This window comes from Kwoniella bestiolae, chromosome 6 (assembly GCF_000512585.2).
Source record: "Kwoniella bestiolae CBS 10118 chromosome 6, complete sequence".
NCBI lineage: Eukaryota > Fungi > Basidiomycota > Tremellomycetes > Tremellales > Cryptococcaceae > Kwoniella > Kwoniella bestiolae.
The window spans coordinates 599868-624877 of NC_089246.1; the positions used below are offsets into that span (position 1 = coordinate 599868).

General features: G+C 47.7%; 11 protein-coding genes across 11 annotated transcripts; 5 read left to right on the top strand and 6 right to left on the bottom strand.

Moving 5' to 3' along the window:
- Nucleotides 1-97: 97 nt before the first annotated feature.
- On the top strand, nucleotides 98-2571 carry I302_107422 (uncharacterized protein; the record flags this gene model as incomplete). Its single annotated transcript, XM_019193446.2, has 13 exons — nucleotides 98-163; nucleotides 213-595; nucleotides 643-889; nucleotides 943-1203; nucleotides 1252-1437; nucleotides 1495-1651; nucleotides 1708-1802; nucleotides 1860-1909; nucleotides 1969-2026; nucleotides 2082-2249; nucleotides 2318-2384; nucleotides 2463-2483; nucleotides 2555-2571. The coding sequence occupies 13 exons, from the start codon at nucleotides 98-100 to the stop codon at nucleotides 2569-2571; spliced, it is 1776 nt and encodes a 591-aa protein (XP_019044923.2).
- A 472-nt stretch (nucleotides 2572-3043) lies between these two features.
- I302_107423 (uncharacterized protein) lies at nucleotides 3044-5034 on the top strand (the record flags this gene model as incomplete). Its single annotated transcript, XM_019193445.1, has 5 exons — nucleotides 3044-3241; nucleotides 3304-3987; nucleotides 4139-4274; nucleotides 4336-4448; nucleotides 4546-5034. 5 exons carry the CDS (start codon nucleotides 3044-3046, stop codon nucleotides 5032-5034), a joined length of 1620 nt encoding a protein of 539 aa, XP_019044922.1.
- A 1426-nt stretch (nucleotides 5035-6460) lies between these two features.
- I302_107424 (uncharacterized protein) lies at nucleotides 6461-9002 on the top strand (the record flags this gene model as incomplete). The annotated part of the gene is made up of 5 exons (XM_019193444.1): nucleotides 6461-6641; nucleotides 6735-7526; nucleotides 7584-7729; nucleotides 7782-7855; nucleotides 7907-9002. 5 exons carry the CDS (start codon nucleotides 6461-6463, stop codon nucleotides 9000-9002), a joined length of 2289 nt encoding a protein of 762 aa, XP_019044921.1.
- A 357-nt stretch (nucleotides 9003-9359) lies between these two features.
- I302_107425 (uncharacterized protein) lies at nucleotides 9360-10004 on the bottom strand (the record flags this gene model as incomplete). Its single annotated transcript, XM_019193443.2, has 2 exons — nucleotides 9360-9476; nucleotides 9558-10004. 2 exons carry the CDS (start codon nucleotides 10002-10004, stop codon nucleotides 9360-9362), a joined length of 564 nt encoding a protein of 187 aa, XP_019044920.2.
- A 596-nt stretch (nucleotides 10005-10600) lies between these two features.
- I302_107426 (uncharacterized protein) lies at nucleotides 10601-11445 on the bottom strand (the record flags this gene model as incomplete). The annotated part of the gene is made up of 6 exons (XM_019193442.2): nucleotides 10601-10686; nucleotides 10839-10908; nucleotides 11048-11117; nucleotides 11183-11239; nucleotides 11308-11356; nucleotides 11442-11445. The coding sequence occupies 6 exons, from the start codon at nucleotides 11443-11445 to the stop codon at nucleotides 10601-10603; spliced, it is 336 nt and encodes a 111-aa protein (XP_019044919.2).
- A 768-nt stretch (nucleotides 11446-12213) lies between these two features.
- I302_107427 (uncharacterized protein) lies at nucleotides 12214-13588 on the bottom strand (the record flags this gene model as incomplete). Its single annotated transcript, XM_019193441.1, has 7 exons — nucleotides 12214-12333; nucleotides 12550-12771; nucleotides 12974-13073; nucleotides 13181-13224; nucleotides 13302-13355; nucleotides 13439-13468; nucleotides 13553-13588. The coding sequence occupies 7 exons, from the start codon at nucleotides 13586-13588 to the stop codon at nucleotides 12214-12216; spliced, it is 606 nt and encodes a 201-aa protein (XP_019044918.1).
- A 342-nt stretch (nucleotides 13589-13930) lies between these two features.
- On the top strand, nucleotides 13931-15700 carry I302_107428 (uncharacterized protein; the record flags this gene model as incomplete). Its single annotated transcript, XM_065870458.1, has 2 exons — nucleotides 13931-14032; nucleotides 14117-15700. 2 exons carry the CDS (start codon nucleotides 13931-13933, stop codon nucleotides 15698-15700), a joined length of 1686 nt encoding a protein of 561 aa, XP_065726530.1.
- A 429-nt stretch (nucleotides 15701-16129) lies between these two features.
- I302_107429 (uncharacterized protein) lies at nucleotides 16130-17908 on the bottom strand (the record flags this gene model as incomplete). Its single annotated transcript, XM_019193439.1, has 6 exons — nucleotides 16130-16359; nucleotides 16431-16683; nucleotides 16798-17077; nucleotides 17165-17418; nucleotides 17508-17542; nucleotides 17599-17908. 6 exons carry the CDS (start codon nucleotides 17906-17908, stop codon nucleotides 16130-16132), a joined length of 1362 nt encoding a protein of 453 aa, XP_019044916.1.
- Nucleotides 17909-18662: 754 nt separating this feature from the next.
- Nucleotides 18663-19452, top strand: I302_107430 (uncharacterized protein; the record flags this gene model as incomplete). Its single annotated transcript, XM_019193438.1, has 3 exons — nucleotides 18663-18750; nucleotides 18834-18978; nucleotides 19152-19452. 3 exons carry the CDS (start codon nucleotides 18663-18665, stop codon nucleotides 19450-19452), a joined length of 534 nt encoding a protein of 177 aa, XP_019044915.1.
- A 379-nt stretch (nucleotides 19453-19831) lies between these two features.
- On the bottom strand, nucleotides 19832-21097 carry I302_107431 (uncharacterized protein; the record flags this gene model as incomplete). Its single annotated transcript, XM_019193437.1, has 4 exons — nucleotides 19832-20486; nucleotides 20558-20774; nucleotides 20836-20927; nucleotides 21000-21097. 4 exons carry the CDS (start codon nucleotides 21095-21097, stop codon nucleotides 19832-19834), a joined length of 1062 nt encoding a protein of 353 aa, XP_019044914.1.
- A 1050-nt stretch (nucleotides 21098-22147) lies between these two features.
- Nucleotides 22148-23349, bottom strand: I302_107432 (uncharacterized protein; the record flags this gene model as incomplete). Its single annotated transcript, XM_019193436.1, has 5 exons — nucleotides 22148-22278; nucleotides 22374-22651; nucleotides 22721-22925; nucleotides 23006-23094; nucleotides 23231-23349. The coding sequence occupies 5 exons, from the start codon at nucleotides 23347-23349 to the stop codon at nucleotides 22148-22150; spliced, it is 822 nt and encodes a 273-aa protein (XP_019044913.1).
- Nucleotides 23350-25010: the final 1661 nt, after the last annotated feature.

The window sequence follows — 25010 nt, forward strand, 5'->3', positions numbered from 1 at the left end:
CGGATGTGTTGAATGGTGAGTCACAGGGTATTTGAACCGAGCTGACGATATCACAGCTACCATCGACACTGAAGAAGACCTCGAAGAGACCTTTGACATGTGGGGTATTGACCCACTTTGGCATGAGAAGGATGAGGATGGGAATGATCATGTGATTGACTGGGTGAGTTCTTCCTCTTGAGCGACGGAAATTTGTGCTGACGATTACACAGGTTGGGTTCTGGCGATATCCCGCTACTCGACAAATGAACAATGGGTCAATCAATTTCGACGGCGAAACCCTCCTCCCTCAAGGTCTTTACATGCAGTTCGACATCACCGGCCGAGACAAGTCACAATGGAAATTCCTGGGTGTTTTGTACGGTGACGAGTACTACACTTCTATCGACGAGTTCAGATCCGCTTGGCAATCTTCTGATTTCCAGAAGTACACTCCTAACATGGGAGAAAAATGGATCGAAACCGATAGGACCGGTAAGAAACTCGACTTCGATGAAGAAGTACCTCCTATGAGCGTTCAACCAGGTGGTCAGCGATTCAAAGTGGACGAGGAGAATAAATATGTAGAATGGATGGATTTCACTTTCTACCTCACGTAAGTTCTCGCACACCTTTGGTGAACTCGTGCTGATCTTCCTATAGATTCACCCGAGACACCGGTATGCGACTCTATGATATCAAATACAAAGGTCAACGAATTATCTACGAGCTCGGTCTTCAGGAAGCTGTGGCTCATTATGCTGGAAATGACCCTGTCCAATCTGGTACATCTTACATGGACACCTACTACGGTTTCGGTCCATACGCCTTCTCCCAAGTACCGGGATATGACATGCCGCTATATGCTTACTGCATGAACACCTCTTTTCATGCTTCTGAGTTGTCCAAGGTGGGTCTACAGAACTGTTTCAGCGACAATCTCAGCTGCTAACTTTACTACAGTCCCACCGATGCGGTATCTCGATCTTTGAGTCTGACCTCAACCACCCTATTCAACGACACTCCACCCAGTCTTACGTATCTGTCACCAAGGGTATCGCTTTGACCGTGCGAAGTATCTCCACCGTGGGCAATTACGACTACAACTTTGATTACAACTTCTACATGGACGGTACTATCGAGACTGTTGTGCGAGCGTCCGGTTACATCCAGTCTGCTTATTACGCCAAGAACGACGAGTATGGGTATCATATCCATGATGGGGTGAGTAATGCACCTTCGAAAATGATAACTTGCTGATAGGCCCGGTAGCTCTCTGGATCTATGCACGACCACGCGCTCACTTTCAAAGCGGACTTCGATATCTTGGGAACCAACAACACCCTTGTCAAGCATGTTATCGAAGCGGTTGAGAAGGAGTATAAATGGCACAAGGGTCCAAGAAACACCATGCATATGTATAGGAAGGAGGTCGCCACCGAGGATGAGGGTAAAATGGTGAGTGATCGATAGGCGGGGATGCCCCGCTTTGTGAGGCTAATTCAGTCTCTCTAGAACTGGTCTGCCAACGGTCAAGAGCAGGTAATTGTAGTCAACAAAGACGCACCAAACAAGTACGGCGAACCTCGAGGATACAAAATCATGCCCAGTCGAGGTGGTGCGGGTATGCACCTGACCATCACCAACTCCAGCAACTTGCTCAACTCTGCTGGTGAGCTTACCATAGTTCTGTGGAACTCGGACACAGGAGCTGACCAATTCTGTCAGGCTTCGCCACACATGCTTACTACGTCTCCAAGTACAAGGACTCAGAGTTGAGAGCTTCTAGCGCTTGGAATGATTACGATACTGCTAATCCTCTGGTAAGTGATGAACACTAGTGTTCGATTCTCAACGATCAGCTGACATTGATCCTCCAGGTAAACTTCGATAAATTCTTTGACGGAGAAAACCTCCTCCAAGAGGATTTGTGAGTGCTGCCCCATGACTTCTACCAGAATTTCTCGATACTAATTTCTACGGCTTCAGGGTGTTCTGGTTCAACTTGGGAATGCACCACGTTCCACACACCGGTGACTTGCCAAACGTAAGTTTCCGATTCATGATAAAGCGAGCTTCGAAGCTGAAAGAACCCCTACCAGACTGTCTTCTCAACCGCCCAAGCTGGTATGGTCCTCACCCCTCACAACTACCTCCTTGGTGATCCTTCTAGACAGACTTCTCAGCAAATCAGAATCGACTATGACGAGGGAGAAGTCAGCGATGTGTACACTTTCGACAGTCAACAGGCATTCGGCGAGATCGATCTGGTGAGTAAAATGTTACTTACAGCACTAGCAAAGAGAGACTCATCACTGATCACGCCTTCTTGTTACAGTCGCAAGTCACCTGGGATCCATACACTTACGCTGGTGATGTCGCCGTAAGAAAGTTCCCATACGATCGTGAGTATGGCTTTCCGACTACATCGCTTAAATGAATCCCGAATGTGCACTGACGCTGCTGTCTTGTGTCGTATCCAGCTCAAAATCCATTCGAAGATAGTGAGTTGAAAGCTTCTTTTGTGAGGTTTGAGGTTTGTGAGAGATGTACTAATTTGGCTTGTTTCACCTAGCCGAATCGATTGTCTAAAGGATCGCAGGGGGTAAAAGTACAATTTATATAATTATGGACGATAATCCGGCGATCTCATAGGAGTTATAATATAATTGGTAAATCCGATTCTCTTTAAAAGGTATATAATCAAGTATGTGTGAACGGAATGAAGCAAAACAAAGGGAATATAGTATAATCATGCATCTCAATCTCATGTACTCGAGTATCTCCTTCTCCTGCAGTGGCGGACCACCTCCACCGGATGGATCAGCCGGGAATTACCGATTGCGGAATTTGATCCCGCCGGACTGTCAATGGTCAGTAGTGACGATGAGATAGCAGATAGATCCTGATGTTGACAAAGGATTACGAGTATCTTTGTATCTGACTCGATAGACCATAGATAATCTGATAGCAACGATTGTACTTGGGTGGGGTCGCTCTCTATCGTCATATCTTTAGATCAGAGCGTATCTTGCAGGCACAATAATCGGTACCAAGTGAAGAGATGTTCTGTATACCTCCTCATCTGCAGGAAGAGGTCCACAGACCGCGATATGATCACCAATTCTTAGCATTCAGCATTTCAGATGACCAACCTTTACTCAAAGCTAGGACCCTTGTGCAGATAGATAACCCAGTGTATTTGGGGGGTGTAGAAATTACGGAACCCTCGCAGTGGGGGAAAGGTGATTTGGAGAAACAGGTCAGTTGGTTTTCTCTCGTCTTCTGATGTCAAGTACTTTATTGATGAATGACTGTCAATAGTCATACGATCTACCCCGCCGCTCACCGAAGAACAAGAAAGGGAGGATACCTATCCTCTTCAGAATAGGATTGATCTTATCATTCTTCATCCTCCACCTCATCCTCCACCCTTTCTCCCTTTCCCTACCCTTCTCCAAACACATCTCCGTCCCACCACTAGACCCATCTTTCATATCCCACTGCCATTCCCTCCTATCACCCCCTGATGGACTATACGCTACTCGCCTCGATAAACTCTCATCAATCCTACAAAATGGGGTCGCGTGGATATCGGAGCCATCCCCCTCCACCTCGTATTTCACAGCCTTCTCACCCTCCTCATGGCACCTATCCGAACGACCCTTCCTAATCGCCATACATAATTCCAGTATAACCATCCTCACTCCCTCCTTTGAGACGCTCCGAGCGAGCTTGGTTGTTAATGATTTACCATTGGAAGTGAGAGAGAAGGTAGAATGGGTAGAATGGAGGGAAGATGAGTCGCCCTATTCCGTTTTATCATCGTATCTCGCCCAGAGGGGTGTAGGGGGATTTATGTTGGATGATGGAGTCAGGCAGTTTGTAGGTAGAGGATTGAAGAGGGACATGAAGGCGGAGAACAAGGGGGGATTGGAGGATGAGATTAGGGGATTGAGGGAGAGGAAGGAGGGGTGGGAGGTGGGACTGATGAGGTGTGCTAATCAGGTGGGTTGTTTCATTGCATCGTACAAGGGTGTTTCCATATTTCCCTTCGATTAGATCTGAACATGCTCGGTGATATCTATCTATGGACAAGGGAATCGCATGACATCGTGAAGCGGAAATGGAAGGGTCTGGCTAAGATTTGGTCCTATAGTTCACCCTGCATGCGATCAGGAAGACAAGACAGCGGATGTATATTGGTATAAGCGAGTCTCAAACTAGTAAGATCCTAGAGGAAGAGATGGGTAGGACGGGGATGGTAGGTGGTGAGGGATTGGTCCTGTTTGGAGGTCAGTCGACTGCGCTTGCGTAATTTTTTTCTGTCTGACACCTGACTTTGGACGTGGATAGAAAATGCCGCTCTTCCACATGGGTCGGGCACGGATCGGAAATTGACGAAGAAGGATCTGGTTCTGATCGATGCGGGTGGGAAGTGGGGTGGGTATGTGTCGGACATCACTAGGGTGAGTATCTCTGGAGTTGACTGAACATCACCTTGATATACATCAGGTTAGATTCCCACGATACACCCATGCTAATTCGCCCTTATTGCTTCTACAGACCTTCGCCCTTCCTTCATCCACCATCCCCAAATCACACATCAAACTATGGGAAACCGTTCGTCAAGCCCAAATCGCACCATACGAACTACTCAATTCATCAAACGGAACTCTCACTTTCGGTGATCTCGATAAATCTGCTCGTGCGGTCGTATCAAATTGGAAGAACGGCGATTCCCTTTCCCTCTCAACCTCGAAGGACAGTATCGACTATAGCATATTCACCCATCGACTGGGCCATGGAATAGGCTTAGAAGGACATGAATCGCCTTATGTCATCCAAGGACCGCAGGGTGAAAGGGAGATCGAGGTTGGGAATGTGTTCAGCCTTGAACCTGGGATATATTTACCTTCAAATGGTCACGAAGTGAATGGATTAAAGGGCATTGGAGTGAGGCTGGAAGATTGTGTTGTATTGACTCGAGGGGATGATGGGACGTGGGGTGGGGAATGGTTATCTGGACCTGTTGAGGGGTGGGGAGATATCTAGAGTGTGTGTTGCGCAGTAGAATAATAGAATGGAAATAGAAACACCTAGAGATGATGCATTGTACATATCATGTTGTTGATGTACTGATAGATGAGAGCTGGATGATTTGCTGTTTCGGAGCATGTCGAACTATCTTTATCGCATTTCAATTAACCGCTTGAATACAGTTGTACCTTTGGAGTATAAACCTAATCAATCACAAAAGGACACCTTGCCTGCATTGATCATCATGATGGATGTTTCGAGGTTATCTGTCAATTTCCAACGGTGCTCTATGTAGTGCGGTCATAAGCCAAGCAAGTTGTCATATGCTAATATATGTATGCTATGCTCTAATCTTATACGTGAGATTCACCAAAAGACAAAGTCAAGCTGAAACGCGTCCTTCACGTCATCTTGATTTCTATCCCTCGCACACACCTTAAATCCTTATTAACCCTGAAACCGCCACCGCGTAGTACCTAGCTGTACCAGATTATTCGCAGTCTGCATTTCGGCATTCACCAAAAGAATACAAGAATACACGAATTTTAACGTTAATCCGAGACGAAACGTGACGACCAGGACCAAGGGAGGAATGGGGGATTGTGATTGTGTGATACCAAGAAGAAAAGACAAGAACAAGGGAAGGTGAAGCGAAGTTTTACATGAAGCAATTGAGGTTATGGATATCGTTATATGCACTGTACTCTTGTTTCTTTCATCTGCTCATCTTTCTCACGACTTTCATTTTCATTATTGGATAGTATCATCGATTGATTGCACTCCTTCGACACCGTTACTCGACCGCAACACCTCACGACACCGTAGAACAAGATCGCATTGTACTGTACATATCACACACTGAGAGGCAAGAGGCGCAGGAACGTCCAATCTCACTCCGACTCCGACTCCTCCCTAGACGAAAGTTTCACTGCTCAATCTGCAGCAATCGCCCTCCTAGATCTGTCGTTGGAATAGAAGATATAAAGGTGCTGGACCACCTTTAGTCAATTAGGTTTCTTTGTTCTTACTATCCAGTGGATTGGGAAAGGCGGAATTCGTTGGATTTATTGGCGTCAATCAATCAACCCAATAAATAGTATCACCTATACCTTTGCGCACGGATCACTCCATCCACCATCATTGATAGGTCCCCTCGTCGTGTGAGTTTCACCTTCAATCATCATCCTTCTCTTCTTCATCCATTCATCCGTTTATTGATATATACATATATATATCATATAAATAGATTACTAATGCTCCTCATTCACCCTCGCAGCTTTCACAACTACACTCATTGTTGTACCATACACACCGATGCTTTGAACAACAATCCAAAAACAAAACATAACCCACAACAACAACAGTCATTCTTTTGATCGAAACACTCTTTAAACCCTTCTCTCTGATACGACTACACCTCTAATCCAAAAACAAAATCAACATGCCCCTCATCGGTGATCCTTCCCTCGCCAATGTCCTCTACGGAGCCTCGGTCACGTTCAACGCCCTCGCTGCTACCCAGACTGTCGCTGCTGCTGTACCTACCACTACGGCAGTTGAGAAGAGTGTGAATATGACGGAGGTGGTGCAGCAGCAGAAAGAGGATCAAGCGGAGATGAGCAGTGAGTGTGATCTTCTCACACATTGTATATTCCAGATGCCGCATTCTCAAGTCTTACCCAAAAAGCTGATCTCATACCTTTGAACGTTGACAGGCTCAATGCCCCGGAACCTCTACCTCGCATTTCTCGGCCTCCTCGTCCTGTGCATGATCATCTCCCATCCTCGCTTCCTCGCCAGGCTCTTCGCTTCTCTTTCATCCTCATCGAAAAAACAACAAAATCAAAAAGACCAAATGGTCAAGATTTACCCGTACTCCAAAGAGGCACTCGAAACTATCAGACCCCAACCCAAGAGAGAAGTGTCCGGTGGAGACTTGTCCCAAGGATGGGTGTTGAAAAAGGGAGAGAATAGACGAATTGAGGTTAGTTCGCCAATGACTTCACCAGATAACGATAGTTGTTCCAAGAAAGATCCTTTCGCCTCTTCTCTTTCTCTCGACGAAAAGGCTCTTTCACCCATCGACATTTCACCTACATTCGACGGTCCCATCCATTATCCCCCGCCTCACATCGTTCCTCTCCTGCATCATCTCCCCTTATCCTCCTGGCTGCTATTCACCCCTCTATCCAAACTCCCAAGCCACCTCAAATCGTTCATTACCCTCCCTCAGCTCTACCTCATCTCCGGATATATGGTATTGATATGCTTTGCGTTAATTTGGAAATCCGATTTAACACCCCAATCGAAAGATAAGGGATATGGTGCGGACTGGATGAGGTCCGGGACGGTGGCTACTGCGCAAGTTCCCCTTGTGGTTGCTCTGGGAGTACGAGGGAATATCATTGGACTGTGCGTGGGGAAGGGATATGAGAGGTTGAAGATTTACCATAAGATCGTGGGGAGGGTGGTATTTCTGGCTAGTACGATCCATGCGGCTGCTTTCAGTGAGTCAAAGTCTTGATTGAGAGATACAGCACTGACTTGACGGCTACTCCTCGAAGTGTACAAGTGGACCGTCGCTGGTAAATTCGCTACCAACGCTTCCAAACCCTTCGCCATGTGGGGTATCATGTCGTACTTTGCCCTGGTCCTCATCGTCATCACCTCTCTGCCTTGGGTCCGAAAGGCCTGTCACGGGATATTCGAGGTAAGTTACCCTCGCCTCGCTCGTTGGGCTCAAGCTGATATGCGTTGTTTAGATTTGCCATTTCATCGGAATGGTCGGCATGCTCCTCGGTCTTGCTCTGCACGTACCAGAGACTGTGCCTTTCTGGTGAGTCACAACCTGCACCTCAATCCTTACATCGCTGACATGCGCCTATAGCGTCGCCGCCGGAGTCATCTACGCTGTATCCATCTTTTGCTCTCTCACCAAAACTCGAATTGCCCACGCCGAGCTCCAGGCACTTCCCGGTGCAGGCACAACCGTCATCACCCTCCCAGCTCTTCGAACCGGTTGGAGAGCTGGTCAACACGTTCGTATTCGAGTTCCCGCTCTGGGATTCAGGAAAGCTTTCGAGTCTCACCCGTTCACCATCGCGTCTGCACCCAACGGCGACGGTTTGGTCCTCATGTGTAAACGAGCTGGTGACTGGACCGACAGTCTACACGAGCTCGCTCAACGATCGTCAGATCTAGAAGATCGAGCTGAAGGCGGACGAAACCAGGCTACTGTGATCGTCGAAGGTCCATATGGAGGATTGGGAAATACCCTCGCACCGTCATTCTCGTCCGTCGTGCTTGTCGCCGGTGGATCAGGTATCACCCAATCCCTATCTCTCGCTCAAGACTTGGTTCGACGTGCACCCACCGGAGTGGTACGAGCACGAACGATCGACCTGATCTGGATGGTCCGAAATGAAGACGTCGCCAAACCGCTGATGCCACTTCTGTTGGATCTGGTCAACGAAGCTAAGCAATGGGAAATCCAATGCATCGAAGGCCGTCGAAAGGGATACAAACGACCGAGTCCCACCGCATTGAGAGTGAAGATCTTCGTCACTCGCTGTCCTGCGAGTTCACCCCTCAACCTCTTACCTGACGATTGGATAGTCAGCGAAATGACCGGTGGACTCAAACGACAACCCTCTGCAGCGGATGAAGAGAAATACCAATATCTGTGTAGAAACCCCTCTACCTCCTCTACGTCAACTACATCTTCCATCAAGCATAATACCCCACTATCCACTATCTCCGTCAACCCCATCAGACCAGATTTCTCGATCTTCTTGGATTCGCTCGCCGACGAGGTGATAGCGCGATACGGACGGATGATGACTGATCCATCGGGGATGCTGATCACTGCGTGTGGACCTGAGAGCTTGATTCAGGGTGTGAGGGGTGCCGTGAGAGGGGTGGCAGAGTACAAAGTTAGGGGTTGTGGAGGGGTGGAGTTTGAGGATGAACATTTTGGTTTTTAACGCTCTCCTTGATGGAAGGCTTGTATATAGATTTACAATTTACGATTCACGAATGCCCTTGATACCTCCTTGATGGAGTTCACGTGCTGTATATAGATAATGATCTGCTCTGGCCTCTTAGATGGAGATTACGTTGGTAAGATTGTAGCCTTTGATAGGTGATATGAACTCATGCCTTGTAGACATCAAATTACGGAATACGACCCAAAGTCAATGGAGAATAATCTGGACTGCATGAAGACAACTTTGCTGCTCCTGTTGATGATCTTCACTGTCTCTATATATACAGGATGGGGGATGAGCCAAATCACTCTGAGCATTTGCATGAGACGTTGCTTCCTTGCTCTCAATCTGTCCCTACTGACACGAAAGCTGAGCCACGCCATCCACAATTGGAGTCTGCGTCGGAAAACTTGCAGTATACACAGAAAGCGTATAATGCGTAGTGGGACTAGCAGTGACCTGGACCGTGCACTACCAACCACCATCCATCTGATCAGCCTACCAACCCTCTCCGTTCTGATTTTCCACACCAAGGAAGGGGGTCACACTCACAGTAGCAGTCCTAGTGGCCACCCCACTTGTCCAAGTATAATACCCCCGATGATCCGGCCCCGTCGCCCTATCCCAATCTTCCGGCACGTCGTAGAACCTCGCCTGGAACATCTCGGCAGTGAAGGTATCATCAAATTGGAACGCCCTGAAATACCTGCCCCTTCCTGACCATCGCCCATCTACACCGCCGCCATTCGGGTCGACCGAATCAATGACGATTCCCCGCTCGACGTCGATGAATATCTTGGGAGTATCTGTTGGAGGGGGCCCTGTGTAGGTAGTGCTCGAGATGGTGGTGGCGGGCTCGTCTTCCGAGGTAGCGGTGGGAGGAGGGTAGCCTGATGCTTCGGCGGGAGCTGAGGTGGGGTAGCCCGTCTCTTGAGGTAGTGCTGAGACAAGCAGCGATGTGAGGAGCGATAAGAAGGTGATAGTACTTGGGTATATCATTTTGCGCGGTTGCAGCTTGCGTTACGAGTATTCTGATATAATAGATCAGATATGGAAGTATGAGTGTACCTTGTCAGAAAGATGGACTTTCAAGTTCTAGGATAAATGTAAATGGACTCGTCATATCAGTTAGTAATAGATATGAGGAAGCTGACTGAAACGCAACTTATCAGAATGCATCTCCTGAGCGATCTGGCGGTATGACAAGGCCTTGGAACCCTTCTTGGCTCATGATTAGACAGATCAGCCGAGACGACGTTCGATCCTCTTGTCGTCAGGGCTTGGCTTGTCCTTTCAGCCCAGCTCCTTGGCACTTGAAGAGGATCATAGAATACAAAGGATGTCGAAGGTCGAAGAGGCGAATTGATTGACTCCGGAGCCATCAAAGGGTAATCTCGCTCCTGAGCCAAGAAAGGATGTTAAAGCGTCTCAAAGAGTGTGAGGAGGTTCACGATGCGGCGTAGTCAGTGGGATTTTCTTGGAGGTTAGGCAAAGATCGCTTCGTCAATGTGCGCAGCGAACTTCTAACGCATATTCATCTCACCATCATATTGTCTGAGTATACGTTTTCAAAATACACCACAGCTAAGTCCAGCTTAGTACTCTCCAGATTGGTTGAGCGCCTCGATAGCTTGTCGTTTGGCGTGTCTCTTGGCTTCCTCTCGATCGTAGGCGTCGAGACCTGTGATGTAGCTCAATTGTTAGCATACAACGTATGTACAGGTGTCCAAGGGGAGAGAGAGAGGGAGAGGAGGAGGGAGAGAGAAGGGGAGGGGAAGATGGATAGGAGGTGGGACAGAGAATGCAATGTGAAGGATGGGAGATTGCACCCACCCTTGGTCTCGAAGAGCTTGTCTACTTCCGCAGCGGCGAAACCGGCGATGAGCTCTTTAGCGAAGGCGTGCTGGCGAATCCGAGAGGACAATCAGCGACATTGGAGCAGGGATCACAGAGGTGAGTATGGAATGGACAGAATGTCATTGTGTATAGTGGAAGACGGAGATTCGGGGAGATGTGGTCAGCAAGGAGCGTGCAGTACTCACGTTAGCAGGCTTGCCCTCCCTTTGCAAATGATTCTCATATGCTTTCATAGCTTCGAACCCGGCGGCTCCGCTGATAATGATACACCTCAGCTATACGTATGCGTGGGAAGACTTGAGGAGTGAGTGAGTACCCACCCGATCAACTCGTGGGAGAGTTTGGATTTGTGTTCCTCATTGTTTGGGTCGAGGTTGCTACGAACAAGTAGTCAGCAAAGCCTACTAGGTGCTGGTGGTGAGGAACCTTTTGAGACGAAACTCACTAGACTTGTTGATTGCCCGAATCGTCGTTGTTGAAGTAATCGAAGAGACCTGTTCATGCAACAGCAGACTATAAGCTTGTGCCTGTATGAGGTATACCTGCTAATGGCTAGCTAGACTTGGAAGTTCTACTCACCCATCTTGTCTTGCTATCTGATTGATTGGAAATTGTGTTTTCGTTATTCGTGAGGTATCGTTATTATTGTATGAATGAAACAGAGGAGGGAGGACTGGATCCAAGTACCAAGTATATATATCCCTCCAGATTGAATAGACTGAATAGTTGCATGATGGGAGAAGTCGTCATACCCCTTCCCTTCCCTCGCACGACGAATGAATTGAAAGTCCCCAATATTGCGTCACTCTACGCCTCGACTTGACTTCGCAGCGGAACGTGGGTTCTGCATCACTACCAAAATAGAACAGGGGCTATGCAATGCAATGCAGTCCTCTCCATCATTCGGTGTGATATTGCATACAGAGGGATGGGTGAACCTTTCCCCGCAATTTGACGTGACATGGACCTAAAAATAGAATGGTGGGGTTATTTATGTCATCTATGTTGTAAATCAGTCACGTCGTGATGGTATGGTATTGTCGTTGATCATCCTAACCTCATCTCTGTCGTCATTATCGATCAAAGCGATCACCCAGGGGGAGCAATCCGTTTTGCATGCTTCTGCTTGCTGAGTATCAGGGATACACCTTCAGAACGAAACGGAATGCATCTTTTGCTTAACAATGTACACTTGCTAGCATACGTTCTTCCCCAGCAGGCTGAGATCACAGAAACCAAAGCTTTGCTAGCTCGCGAGGTATGTATGCATTATCTATACAAACGGTTCCAAGGCCTATTGCCCGTCTTCATCACTCAAACACCAGGGCACATTTTTACTTGACCTACTCATTTACTCATCATTCTCCGGTTGTTCCTCCTCCAGTATCCTGACCAACCTCACATACATCTCTGTCGAGTCGTCGCCTCGAAGTACGTCCGACAAGAATCGAGTCTCCACTTGCATCTGGATCTGTGCAGTGTTGAGTCGTCAGCTGGACGGTACTGACTTGCAGTACGGAGCAGAAGAATGAGAGGCGGTCGGAGAGCAGGTGTCCAATTCCAGCTTCACAGAATCATTTTTCACCAAGATGGTCTTCTTAAGCACACACGGATCTCTGATATCGCGTGATCTGACTTGAACATTCTAGGCCCGCGATAGGAAGACAAAGAGTAAAAGTATACTTACCATCTCCAAAGCACCTCTCACAACCCCACACAGGACGTTACTGAACCACAGACCGCCTTCCCTAGCGTCCCTGGGTAGTTCTGCAAATTCTGCAAGAGGATTTTCATCAAACGTTAAGATGAACTCGTTCGGCTGGGGAAGATTTGATGCAGGCTGTTGGGAATTTGATGGGGGTGGGAAAGATAGAGAGGGGGAGATGCCGAGGAACGTTCGGAAGGCGACCTGTGTATCAGAGCAGGGGGATTAGCGAAGCTCGCCGTAATTTGCCATAATGCGTTGAGAAGAGGATGATAGAGCAGACTGGCCACCGACCGCTCGGCCAGTCGTCATAGATTGAGAGCAATGTATGTGTACATGTTTCGCGATGTCAAAGAGAATTGAGGCGATCACAGTGATTTTCTCGAGTGAGATTCAATCAACCCACCTTTGATATCACCTCGGCTGTCTCTGCAAAACTCTGACACCTCTGTAGTCCTGTACGAGCTAAGAAGTCTTCGATCAACCTTGTACCGATGTTGTAGCCCCTATTAAGAATAGATCAGTCAGCTTGGGAATAGACCTAGAGTGACATCTGCATGCCGATGATGTAGCTAGTGTATGTGGAAAAGACATAGTACGGTGATTCACGTACATCTTCTCCAGCTGTTTGTTGACTTCTCCATAGTCCTCGTAGTCCTGATCCATGATTTTGAGATCAGCTATTATACAATTGTCGGCAATGCCCAGCTGAATTGACGAAACATGGTACATACCTTGATAAGTTGAACTACCAATGCGCCGTATGTCAACGTGAACAGCTCAGCGTTCTGTCGTAAGAGAAAGAGATCAGCTAATCCCCCCTTGTCCTCTGACCACATGCGAACATCGGCTGTCAGAAGTGATCACGTACCACTTTATCTGTCCTCTTCCATATATCATCCTGCGTCCAGACGTTCCATCAGCTGCTAGTCGGGGTGAAGCGAGGGGATGTGCGACTCGAATTAATCGTTGCAACTCGACTCACTCCTATGGCTTTATACTGCTTGGCTCCGGCTGACATGTTGATATCCCTTTCCCTTTTCACTTTGAATGAGATCAGACTGGTGGACTACGGGTTAGAAGATGCTCATCAATGCACGTAGAGTCAACCCTTGCGACCGTGTTGACGATAGGAGACGGTGAGGTGGAGGTGGATAGTGAAATCGTAATGGCGTTTGTAATGTCATTACAACTCAAGTTGATCCCGCTATTGCCCCCGTTCTAAAGTCTCATCCGCCAAATGACGATGAGCAGCGAGCTGGAATGATGTTCATGTCTCATCTCTGCTCCTGTTCAACAATATAAGCAAAGCAGAGAAAATACCATCGTATACCATACAGTCATCAATACATGCCTCTGTACAATGTCAGAATACCCCACGGTGGACGTCAAGTCCCTGAAAGTAGCTGAGCTGAAAGAGGAGCTGACTAAGAGAGGGTTGGATACAAAGGGTCTGAAGAAGGATGTGAGTTCACCTGCTCTTGCTGTTTACGTTCATTCAACCGGGGAAGATGACCAGGAGCTGATGAGCTACTCGTACCACAAACAGCTCGCAGATAGATTGCAAGCCTTCCAAGACTCTCAATCCCAGCAAGAGGAATCTTCAACACAAGGAGAGCTTCCACCTGCTTCAATAGAAACGGAAGAAGCAAATCCACTAAATGAGGAAGCACCAAAGGAGGACGAAGCCGTAGGCCGTTCAATGCTCGACGGCTTCCCCGAAGACCCCTCAACGCAACATCATTCCGCACCTTCAGACCTGACCCTCAAAGATGAAATATCGACCGAACCAGCCGCATTAGACCAGGAAGTCGCCAAAGTAGTAGCTGAAGAAGAGGCCAAAGCTACCTTATCACCCACACCCAGTCCTCCCAGGAGGTTATCTCCTTTACCAAGTCCTGAGAAAGATGTTGGGAAAGTCATGGTTGATGGGTACCCTGAGAACCCCGCTTCGAAGCATCACAAGACACCTCCAGTGGAGAAGAGTTTGGAAGAGGTGGAACCGAAAGCGTTAGATGGGGAGGTTGCGAAGGTAGTCGCCGAGGAGGAAACGAAAGATCTAGCTATGGATAGACCTACACCAAGTCCACCTAGGAGGCTGTCTCCTCTACCTAAGACTGAGCAAGATGAAGGCGAGGACGAAGATATGCAAATTGACGAGGATGAAGAGGAAGAACACGAAAGTAAGAAACGCCCCAGATCAATCTCACCCACAAGTACGAGTAAACCCAAAAGACAGAAGATAGATCTACCCGCCTCACTCTCACACATAAAAGAACCTCCCACCTCTGTATTATACATCAACAACTTGAAACGACCATTACTCCACTCGACACTGCACTCGTACCTCCACCCCTCATCATCGTCTCTCGCCAAATTACCTTCCGCCAGAATGCCCTTCGCTTCGGAGGAATACGAAGGTCTCTGGCTATCAGGTGTCAAGTCGCACGCATATGCCACTTATGGCAGTGTGGAGGACGCGATCCAAGTGGCGGAGAGGATAGAAGATAAGAAATGGCCGGAAGATACTGGGGATGTGTTGAAGATCCACTTTATACCTGAAGAGAAACTGTTGGACCTTGTAGGTCAGGAGGAATCGGCGTGGGCAAATGGGAGGAGGAAGTTGGATCTGAGCGTGAGAGAGGGAGAGGGTGGGGACGAATGGATATTCGAATTGACCGGTGCAGGTGGATTAGGCAGGATACCCCCTCCGCCTCGTGGTGGGGCTAGAGAAGTACCTATAAGCAGGAACGACAGATTACCTACCAACTCTGGAAATGGACCTATACCGATTCCATTGACTGGCGGTAGAGGTGGACCGGTACCCGCACCCAGTGCACCACTGACAGGCGTGAATGCTATAGTCCCGACTGGACCGATTAGAGGGCAAAATGGAATGGGTATAAGAGGTCGAGCGAACATCGTACCTCCTGGAACCAGGGGGGTGGCAGGACCTCCTCACCCCAGAGATAGGGACAGGGATAGGACGTACGATAGGAATGGCACTGGGGAGGGACTGAGGGGGTGGTCAGATGAGAAACACAAGGAGAGGGAGGTGTTGAAGATGAGACCTACTAGGTTTAGACCCAGGTTGTTCTGGAAGAAGGGGCCTGGTGCGCTGGAGGGGATATAGCGGATGTAGGAGGGTGGGAACGAGGCGAAGATAACATCTGTACCATCGGTCGGTCTTGGAGTTCAGTGAAGGCCAGCTCCAAAATCAATGTATATATAGCATACATCCGTCACCTGCGATTATGGGTATGGGTATAACGAACAATGTCAATTAGGTGATGGATCCTCTTGATACCGAGGAAAGAAAAAACTTGTATGTCAGAAGTATACATCAGCAGTACATGCATATAGTAACAAAAGGAGGATACTCTCCAGAAGGTCTTTTACACCATGACCGAAATCTGAATAGGTCCTGTACAAAGTCGCATGAGTATGCTGTGAATACAGTACAAACAACAAAAATTCCATGTATTTGCGAGACTCATCAGTTTCTCCCGAGTCATCTAAGGATGTCTATCCTTCTACCCATTATTCTATCTCTGAATAACATCTATTCCTTTCCAATAAGATGTACAATCACTTCCCCCTCCTTATCACCCAACTTCCCATTTTCATTCTTCACCAGCTCTCCATTATCCGCCTTCTTATCCTTGATATCGACCATTTCATTCAACTTGCCTTGTAAGAACGCCGTAGATAGATCGTGGATCTTGTTCAGTAAGAGCTTAGCAGAGTTGTGCGATCGGGGGTCTAGTAGTGGGAAATCGGAGAATGATTGATCTATTCCCAAGCACAGATTTAGCTCTCACATTGTCGATCGCCATACTACAGAGATCGACAGGATGACTCACGCCCTACACCGACGATACTGACCAAACTCCCCTGCGCACTCTTGATCATACCTACCAATCTCTTGAAATGATTCGACCATTCGGTGAATCCAATCGAGTTGATTACGAGGATAGGAGGCATGGCGGGATGAGATTTGGTAGATGAGGATGGTAAAGGGATGGGCTCGAGCCATGGATCGAGGGCTATGGCGTGTTTGATAGGTAGAGGAGGGAGGTTGGTGGGGTCCGGAGAAGGGGTTTGGAGGATGTGTAGCTGATGGAAAATTGCGAATTTAGTAGTATGCACAAGCAGCATCGCAGATATTGGTCCACTCCGATTGATAAGGCTCAATTCTGAGATAATACAACCACAGGGATAGTAACTCACCACCGTCCCACCTCCGAAACTGTGTCCCGTCAACTTAAGATCTTCGAAATCCACCTTCTCCTTCAGGTTGTCAATCCACGCTTTCTTTTTCTCCACATCCTTCTCTTTCTCCTTGTTATCGCCCACCTCGCTTAGTAGGTTATAAGCGTTATTACCTTCCAGCGAGTTGTTGGTGATTAGATTCTTGAATGTGTGGTACGATTCGTATATCTCCCTTGAGCGGATATCAAGTTGGAGAGTTCGGAAGTGCGTCAAAGATTTATCTTCGCCTGAAGCCCATCTGTAATGCCAATGCGATCGTATGATCAGCGCCGTACCCACCGTGCTCTCTGATAAGATTGAGATGCAGCTTGGAACTGTCACCCACTTGATATCGCCCTGCCTGATATAATGCAGAACCTTGCCATCCCCATTACCCTCTTCAGCAGATAGACACACAGCGGGTCCACTCCCGTCTTTATGCTCCAAAGCCAACACCACGTACCCCTCTGATGCTAGTCCGGCACAGAATTGGGAGTAGGTGTGCCGCGTACCTGCTAGACCGTGAGAGAAAATCACGAGGGGATATTTGCCTGATGATGCGGTAGGAGGGAGGAGCGGGGCATAAGGGTGGACTGGGATCTATTTATGTATGGACGATGGTCGTGTGAGCGAATGACCCTCACCATATATACTTATATACTTTGCTCGGGGTGGAAAGATTGACTCACCCGTAATCTACCAGCGATATATCCAAGGGTACTAGCTGTACATACCCATCAGCAGCAGCATATAGTTTGATTGAGGAGAAGGTAAACCCACCCAACCACCTCATCCCTCTACTAGAAGCCTGCCCAGTCTTCCCCTGCAAAAACAGCTCATAACCCTTAACGACCCCCCAGAAAGGCTGAGGTACCCAGCTGACCCCCTTGGGCCCTTTCTTGCTATCAGCAGGGTAAAACACTGAATATCCAATATCGTGTACTCTCAGTGCTGGTGTGGTGGTTTCGGTGAATAGTGGTTGTGGGTGGGAGAAGGGTGAGATGGGTTTATGCGAGAGGGGGATGTAGCCTACGTTGTATGGACCTGTGGCAGATGGGAGGTTGGAGGAGACTAGCGGTGGTAGGGGCATTGTATTTATTAGATTGTACAAAATGACAAGGATAGGAAGGAGAAGTAAGAGAGAGGTGGCGAGGATGAATCGGTATTTTAGTTTGAATGGAACAATCGTGAGGCTGAACTTGATGATGCTGTTGGTTGTACGGTCTATACTTTGTGCGAGCGACTGGATTGATGTTTTGTGACTATACTGAGTTGAGATGAGAGTACGATCTGACTGAATTGAAGAGGTTACTGATCTTGCGAAGCAATGACTATGTGTCGAATGATGATGTTACAACAGCACTTTTCGATCGAATCAAAAGAAACACGCGACCATTCAGACGATGTTACGGCCGCCGATCTACAGTATCTGTCTGCTCATCATTGTCACACTGGAATATGTGCTCTGGTCAGTGGTCAGTGGTCGGTGGAGCGTGTCACAGCGAGGTGGACTGGAACGATGCATACCACTGCATCATGTTACTGGGTGATTTGGACTTTGCCCGGACATCAAACTGGACATGAATGGTGGAGGAAAGGCAAAAAGAGTATGACGACAATCACTTTGTCAAGTCTTTTGATAACCTTTGGTACCATGCTTTTATAAAATATCACTCAAGGACACCTCACGAGCTCGCAGGATAAATCACCTCAAACCTACCTTAGCCTCGTCGTATTTGCTCGCATCGGCAACAACATTGATAGTTTTCGGCCAGATACATCAAAGCATAATCGATCCTTCCTATAGATTTCCTACCCCTCAGCAGCATCCGAATGACCCCACCATGACACCCATAGGATTCACCCCCAGACATTCTCAGCCATTCTCATTGGAAGAAGCTATGGGCCTGGAAGTGGAGACGCTGGTGAATGGTAAGTCTACATATCCACTTCAATCTTACCTGTATTTCTCGAGTTCATTCACAGGAAGAGCTGATGCCCATCATGTCACGTAGAGATCAAACGATTAGAGAACTCCATTAAGCACCTACAGCGGACCCAGTCCGACCTCAGATCGTACTTGGATTCAGAAGAGGGGAAGGAAGATGAAGATGGAGATGGGGAGATTGAGAAGGCATATAGGGAAAACGAAGATACGATGTGAGTTGATGAGCATCTTGCTGAGTTCGATTGAAATACCGTATTATTCCTAGTCTAATCCGTCTCACATACACCTCAGCTATCATCTAATAGAATACGTGATATTTGAACGTCAACACCGAGATGCTATAAGCGTCATTGCTGATTTGCGTTTGCACTTCACATACACACAGATCAAGTCAATCCGAACGAATAACCCTGATCAAACTCGCCCTAATCAATAAGCTAGGCTCAGATGCCAGATTGGAACATTACGGCCTGTCAATCGATCATGCCAAACCCCCTCAGCAGCAGCAGCAGGACCCGAACCTTTCTCAGACACAGACACAGGCGAATGGCAATGGCAATGGCAATGGCAATGGGAATGACAGCGATGTGGATGTGAATAGATTACCCAGAGAAATAGTGGAGAACGCAGGTGGGGGATCGGCGGCGCCCTCTTCGCCTGGGGAGGAGGGGGGATTGCATTTATAGGTGTAACTGAGGGATCGATGTTGGGATGGTTTGTCCGTTGTCTTGATATCTTATGTCAGCTCTGACAAGTAGGTCCTGTCGCTTGTCCATGCGGAGACGCTGTCCTGCCAGACAAAATGGAAATGATATAACGAGTACCATGCAGTATTCATTCATCGTTCACATGTAGGAATGTTCGATGCGCATGTACGCATGTACGATAGAGCAAGATGCAGACGTTTGCATGTATTATACTATGAAATTCATTGATGCACTATGGATACATGATGTCTTATTTCCTTCCTTCTCGTGTGTTCAAATGATTCCAATCATGATTCTCTATAGATAAATAAAAGGGATCTCAGACAAATTGTCCTTTTCTGAATAGTCGTCAATCCAATTATTGTTGACCAATCCATCTCTTCTTTACATCAGTGACAGCAGCTCGAGCGACCAAGCTCGAAGCGCTCGAAGCCAGGTCCGAAGCACCAGGTCCGGTAAGCTTGGTGGCGGAGGCCTTGAGCGAGGAGATAGCAGCGGTGGCAGAGGGGAAGAATTGGGTGGGGAGAGAGGTCAAGTTGGTTTGGGGCTTGGTACCGTTAACAGAGGAGAGGGTGGAGTTCACAGCCGACTCGGTAACGTTGGTAGGGAGAGTACCGTTGGAAGAAATAGTGAAGTTGCCTGAACCAGTGGCATTGCAAGTTCGTTCGAGGAAAGAATTGACGGTGATATTTCCGGTGATATCGCCTCCAATCCTAATTTGACCCAATTGGGGGTATTGTTCCTCGATCAATGATAATCCACCGAAGATACATTCGTCACAGAGGGCAGTGGGGGGGATAGACTTGATAGCGTCCACGGCGGTGTTGTTGCCTCCCAAGGCGATTGTGACTATGTTGGTAGGTGTGAGGGGTTCACCGAGGTACGATTCGAATTCGGTGAGGAGGGAGGTGGCGCAGAATGTACCGTTAGAAGAGGAGTTCGATGATGAGGTGGAGTTGGTGAGTGTGGTGGTGTTTGCGGATGAAGTTCCGTTACCGGTGAATGGGTCGGAACTGTCCAGCAGAGCAAACCGTCAATATTGGCACGGATGAACTAGGTTAAAGTGAAAGTGCGTCTAACTTACGTCTTCAAACACAACACATCCCTAGCCAAAGGGTACTGAGCAACGGCCCACTCAACAGTCTGGTTGGTCAACCCGAATTTGGTGAAATCCGTCGCGCATCCAGATAAGAGCGTTTGAGTGGCGTTGGTGAGAGTCTCATTCGAGCATGGTTGCGATGAACAGAAGGAATCGAGGTAGTTGCCGACTGGCGCGATGATCGATGAGTTTCCTCCGACAACTAGAATATGCAAACAATCAGTACCAGTATGTCGGAGTTGAGAGAAAAAATGCAAACTCACTAGAAGCTAACAGTTGACCATCGAGACATTGGCTCAAAGGCGAGGAAGATTCAGTCAATGAGAGGACAGTAGCGATACAACCGCCAGTCAAACTATGATTGTCCAGAAGATCTTCATCAGTGTTCCATTCAAACATCGTCGCCACTAAAAGGTGGACGACTCACTATCCTAATCCATTCTGGACAACTGACGAGGCAGAAGCTTGAGCATAGGCAGTACCAGCAAGGGCAGAGGCAGCGAGAACAGCAGAGGTGGTCTTCATTTTGTGTCGTATATACAGATGTCCAAATTACAAGTGGCAAGTGCAGTAATGAAAAAGTAGGTTGAAAAGTATAATTCCTCTTGTTCAGATCAGATCGTATGTGACATATATACATGAACATGAGCCGATACCTGAAAAGCCTACGACGATGCAGTGCGTAATGTCTGACGAAGACCATTCGAATATCCTGGAAAAAATACAAAATTATCCTTAACTCCCCCTCATGGCTTGGGACGTCATATCCCTTAACTTGCTGCGAATTTGCTATACATACAGGTATGCTATACCCTATCTGAGAGGGGGAGTATGAGAGAGGAAGAACGATTAGGCTCCCCCGAGTGAGGGGTAACACAAAGTCTCGGCTCGGTTGTATAACACAAGCTAAAGGCTTAGTGGGGTCTAATACGGGGGGACTAACAGAGAAGATATCCCTGGGTTGGAGGGTTTTGCCACTCCACAAAGATCGACGAGCAAGAGACAATAAATGCACGGTGACGTTTAGTGACGCAGATGACGTTTTTTGTGACCCTGGATCATACTCTCTTTTAGGGTGTGGCGGTACGGCATGTCACTTTCACTAGACAGTGGTGCGTGCGTGTGCATGTGCCTAGAAGTTCAAGGATGTATGACGGCGATCACCGATCAGATATGTTGAAGAGATCGACAAGATGACGGGTGACAAGTTATTTATACCTCTATGACGAGGAGTTTTGTGCGTTGTGAAAGGTCAGGTACACTTTTCATGATCTATATCACTTGTATGTTTGCCTTGAGGAACGCTACAAGACGAATCAAACTTTGCGTGCAAAGGGTTTGTACGGAAGTTAACAGGATTCACTATGATACAGGTTTTCGAGCGTGATTGGGCTATATACAAATGACGAGGTTGATCAGAAGGAACGTCCGGGTCATGGGTTATGTGAAGACAGTATCTAATAAGGATATCAATTATATCTATTCTATTGAAATGTTCTTTATCTTTTGAGAAAGAGAGGAAATCGTTCATTGTCGATCAATTGATCTACGGAAGGCTTACACCTCACACCCCGATTAAATCATCTGCAAGAACCTGGTCTTGAGAGCACCGATGTTCCTCTTCAAGATCCGTTTGGCGAGGCCGATCTCAGCTGGGAAGTTGGAGTTGTGGGCGGTCTTGGTAATTCCTTGGGGGAGGGTGCCGTCTAGAGTACATCAGGTATGAGCAATGTACATTATACGAGCTGAGCTCACTCCTGCTTATGAAAGGTGAGACATGCAACGAGATGGCCAGACCCACCAGTAGAAACGGTCAACCCTTCCTCGGCGCAGTACCCATTAGCATAATCCACCACATTCTTGCCCTCTCCCAGATCCAAAGAGGCCAACTCGGGGTATTGTACGAGGATCAAATCGAGATATGCGATCGAGCATTCGTTGCACAAGTAATCTTCGATTGAACCTTGGAAGATCTGACTAGCTTGCTCGAGGGTAGTGTTGGCCGGGTCGATCGACTCGAGGTCCGACGCGGACGAATTGAGGGTTTGCGAGAGGTAGGTGAGACAGTATTGGTCGTCCCTTTGGTGTTTCGGTTAGTAATCGCGGAGAGAATATCGTATTGTAGATCCGAGGACAATAGCTACTCACTTCTTCAAACATGAGATCTCCCTCTGAACCGAGTAACTCCCAAATGCCTCATACACGAAATCCCTGGTGATGCCCAGATACCCCATTTCGGTCTGACAGCCTGTCCAGATGGTATTGGCGGCGTTGGTGAGGGACTCGTCGGTACATGGATCAGCACCGCACGAGGTGTTAAGGTATGAATCGAGGGATGCGTCGTCGGTGATGCCTGTAACATCCCAGAAGGATCAGCAGAATGTACGGGCTGACAGGGTGTGGCCAATGAACGTTTGCTGATAAGTTGCTTACCGGCTAAGGCTTGGTAGAATTGACATTGGCCCAAGTCTGATTCGGGTGAGAAGGTCGTTGTGATGGCGGTCTGACATTGCTCTGATATGCTATCAACATGAGGGTACTACCAGTGTCAGCAGTGTTTAAACATTCTGGGGGAACCGACGTTGGCGTCTCGTCTCACAGGTGAGGACATTCATCGCCTGAAGAGAGGTAGGGAGGCAGCGGGATCAATCAACTTACAGTGCATTGAGCACCTTCTCTGCCAAAGCCGCCCATTCAGGTTGACCAGTCTGAGCATTGACTGCACCCATGAGACCGAGGGCGGTAACGCCGATGAGGATATTGGATTTGGTGAACATGTTGTGTGAGGTCGTGGTGAATTAAGGGGTATGTATATGGATTAAATGGAAATATGAGTTGTATTGAGTGTGGAGTGAAAAGATGAGAAACTGTCATCCAATTCGAGAAGACCTTTTATACCTTTTCCAACAGACCACACCAGTGTACATCAACGCAAGCTGTGTTATGCCCATTCCATCTTCTTGGCTCGGCTCGGTCTCCCCGAGCTAAGAATTATAGCATTACGTCGTATGCACCGCTACGCCGAGATTGATCTTGATCTTGATCGAACGAGACAGATCAATGCACCAGTCATTCGTCATAAGAAGCCAAAGAGCAAGAACGGTGTGAAGTGACCTCATGCCATGCACAAAACACAGACACACACTTGCTGTAGCTTCTTACGACGCCGAAAGCACGAAATGTGCGATGGGTCAATGTCCGATCATGCAGGGTAGTTGGTCACTAGTCCTTCGGCGTGGCGGTGCCATCCAGCGGTAGTTGGATAAATCAGGATAATACTTGTAACATATCAACATATCTTCACGAGAAACGGCAAACATGTGTGTGATGCCCTTCCGAAGTATAATTTATGCATGGATCACCAGTCAATTGCTAGCTACGTCTACCTCGCTGATCAGTCGGCGAATGGGTACTAGCTTCGGCGGTCCAAAACCGAGCTATACTCGTAGTAGCAGTGTGGGTCCTTTGGTCATTGTCGCTTACCATGATCGAGGTAGATCTCGGCAGACTATCCATGATAGATCCCATCTGAGGGTGAAGCATGCCCGTCATCTCGTTTCCGCCAGGTCTCACGTCGCGCGCAGTCAACCCCTCGTCGGCTAGCCGGAGTGGGATGTGTATGTGTATATTCATGTGAATGAGGGTGCGTGTGCATGGGTGCGGAGATAAGCAGAGACATGGTCCGGTTACCCATCAATGATACCTAGCAGCAGCATCGTACGATCTCGGGCCATTTGCGTGGAATGAAGGTATCACATTGAGCACATATCACAATTTCGTGAGGTTGGATTTCAGGTTGACTTAATTAGTGCTTTGCAGAGGTACTGAGAGCATAGTCTCATATGGCGTATATGGCGTGAATACACGAGGCAAAATTGTGGGTTTACTCAGTCAATAACATCCACAAACTACGGAGAAATATTATCCTCGCTCGAAAATGGAAAATGGAAAATGAAAATGATCCATGGAAAATATGTTTATCGACAGTGTTCAAAAAGGCAAGAAGGATGATAATACTTGTTATAACTAAATCAGAGATTCTAGCGAGAGGACTTGTAAATAACGGTCATTTTGATGACGATAGATAACCGGTTATATTCCCAACCTTTTATCTTTATCATGAAGGTGCACTAGTCATCCAACGAGTACATGATACAATTGATGCATAGGCCTGATCGACCGCCTACAACACCCTCAAGAATACAACAATCACCTGACACATGTGGCTCTAGTGCCATGGGAGGATCGAGTCCGAACTAGTTCACACAGATCCTTCCTTTGTCCGCTTATCGCTTACCACCTTTGGATTCGACCTCGGAAGGAAGCTGATGATAGATCCCATACCTATGGGAACGTTGAACATCAGTACCAAGCATAAAGCTTCTCACCGTTTCGGAAGGAGGTGCCCGTTGGACAGTCGTGGGCGTGTGACACAACA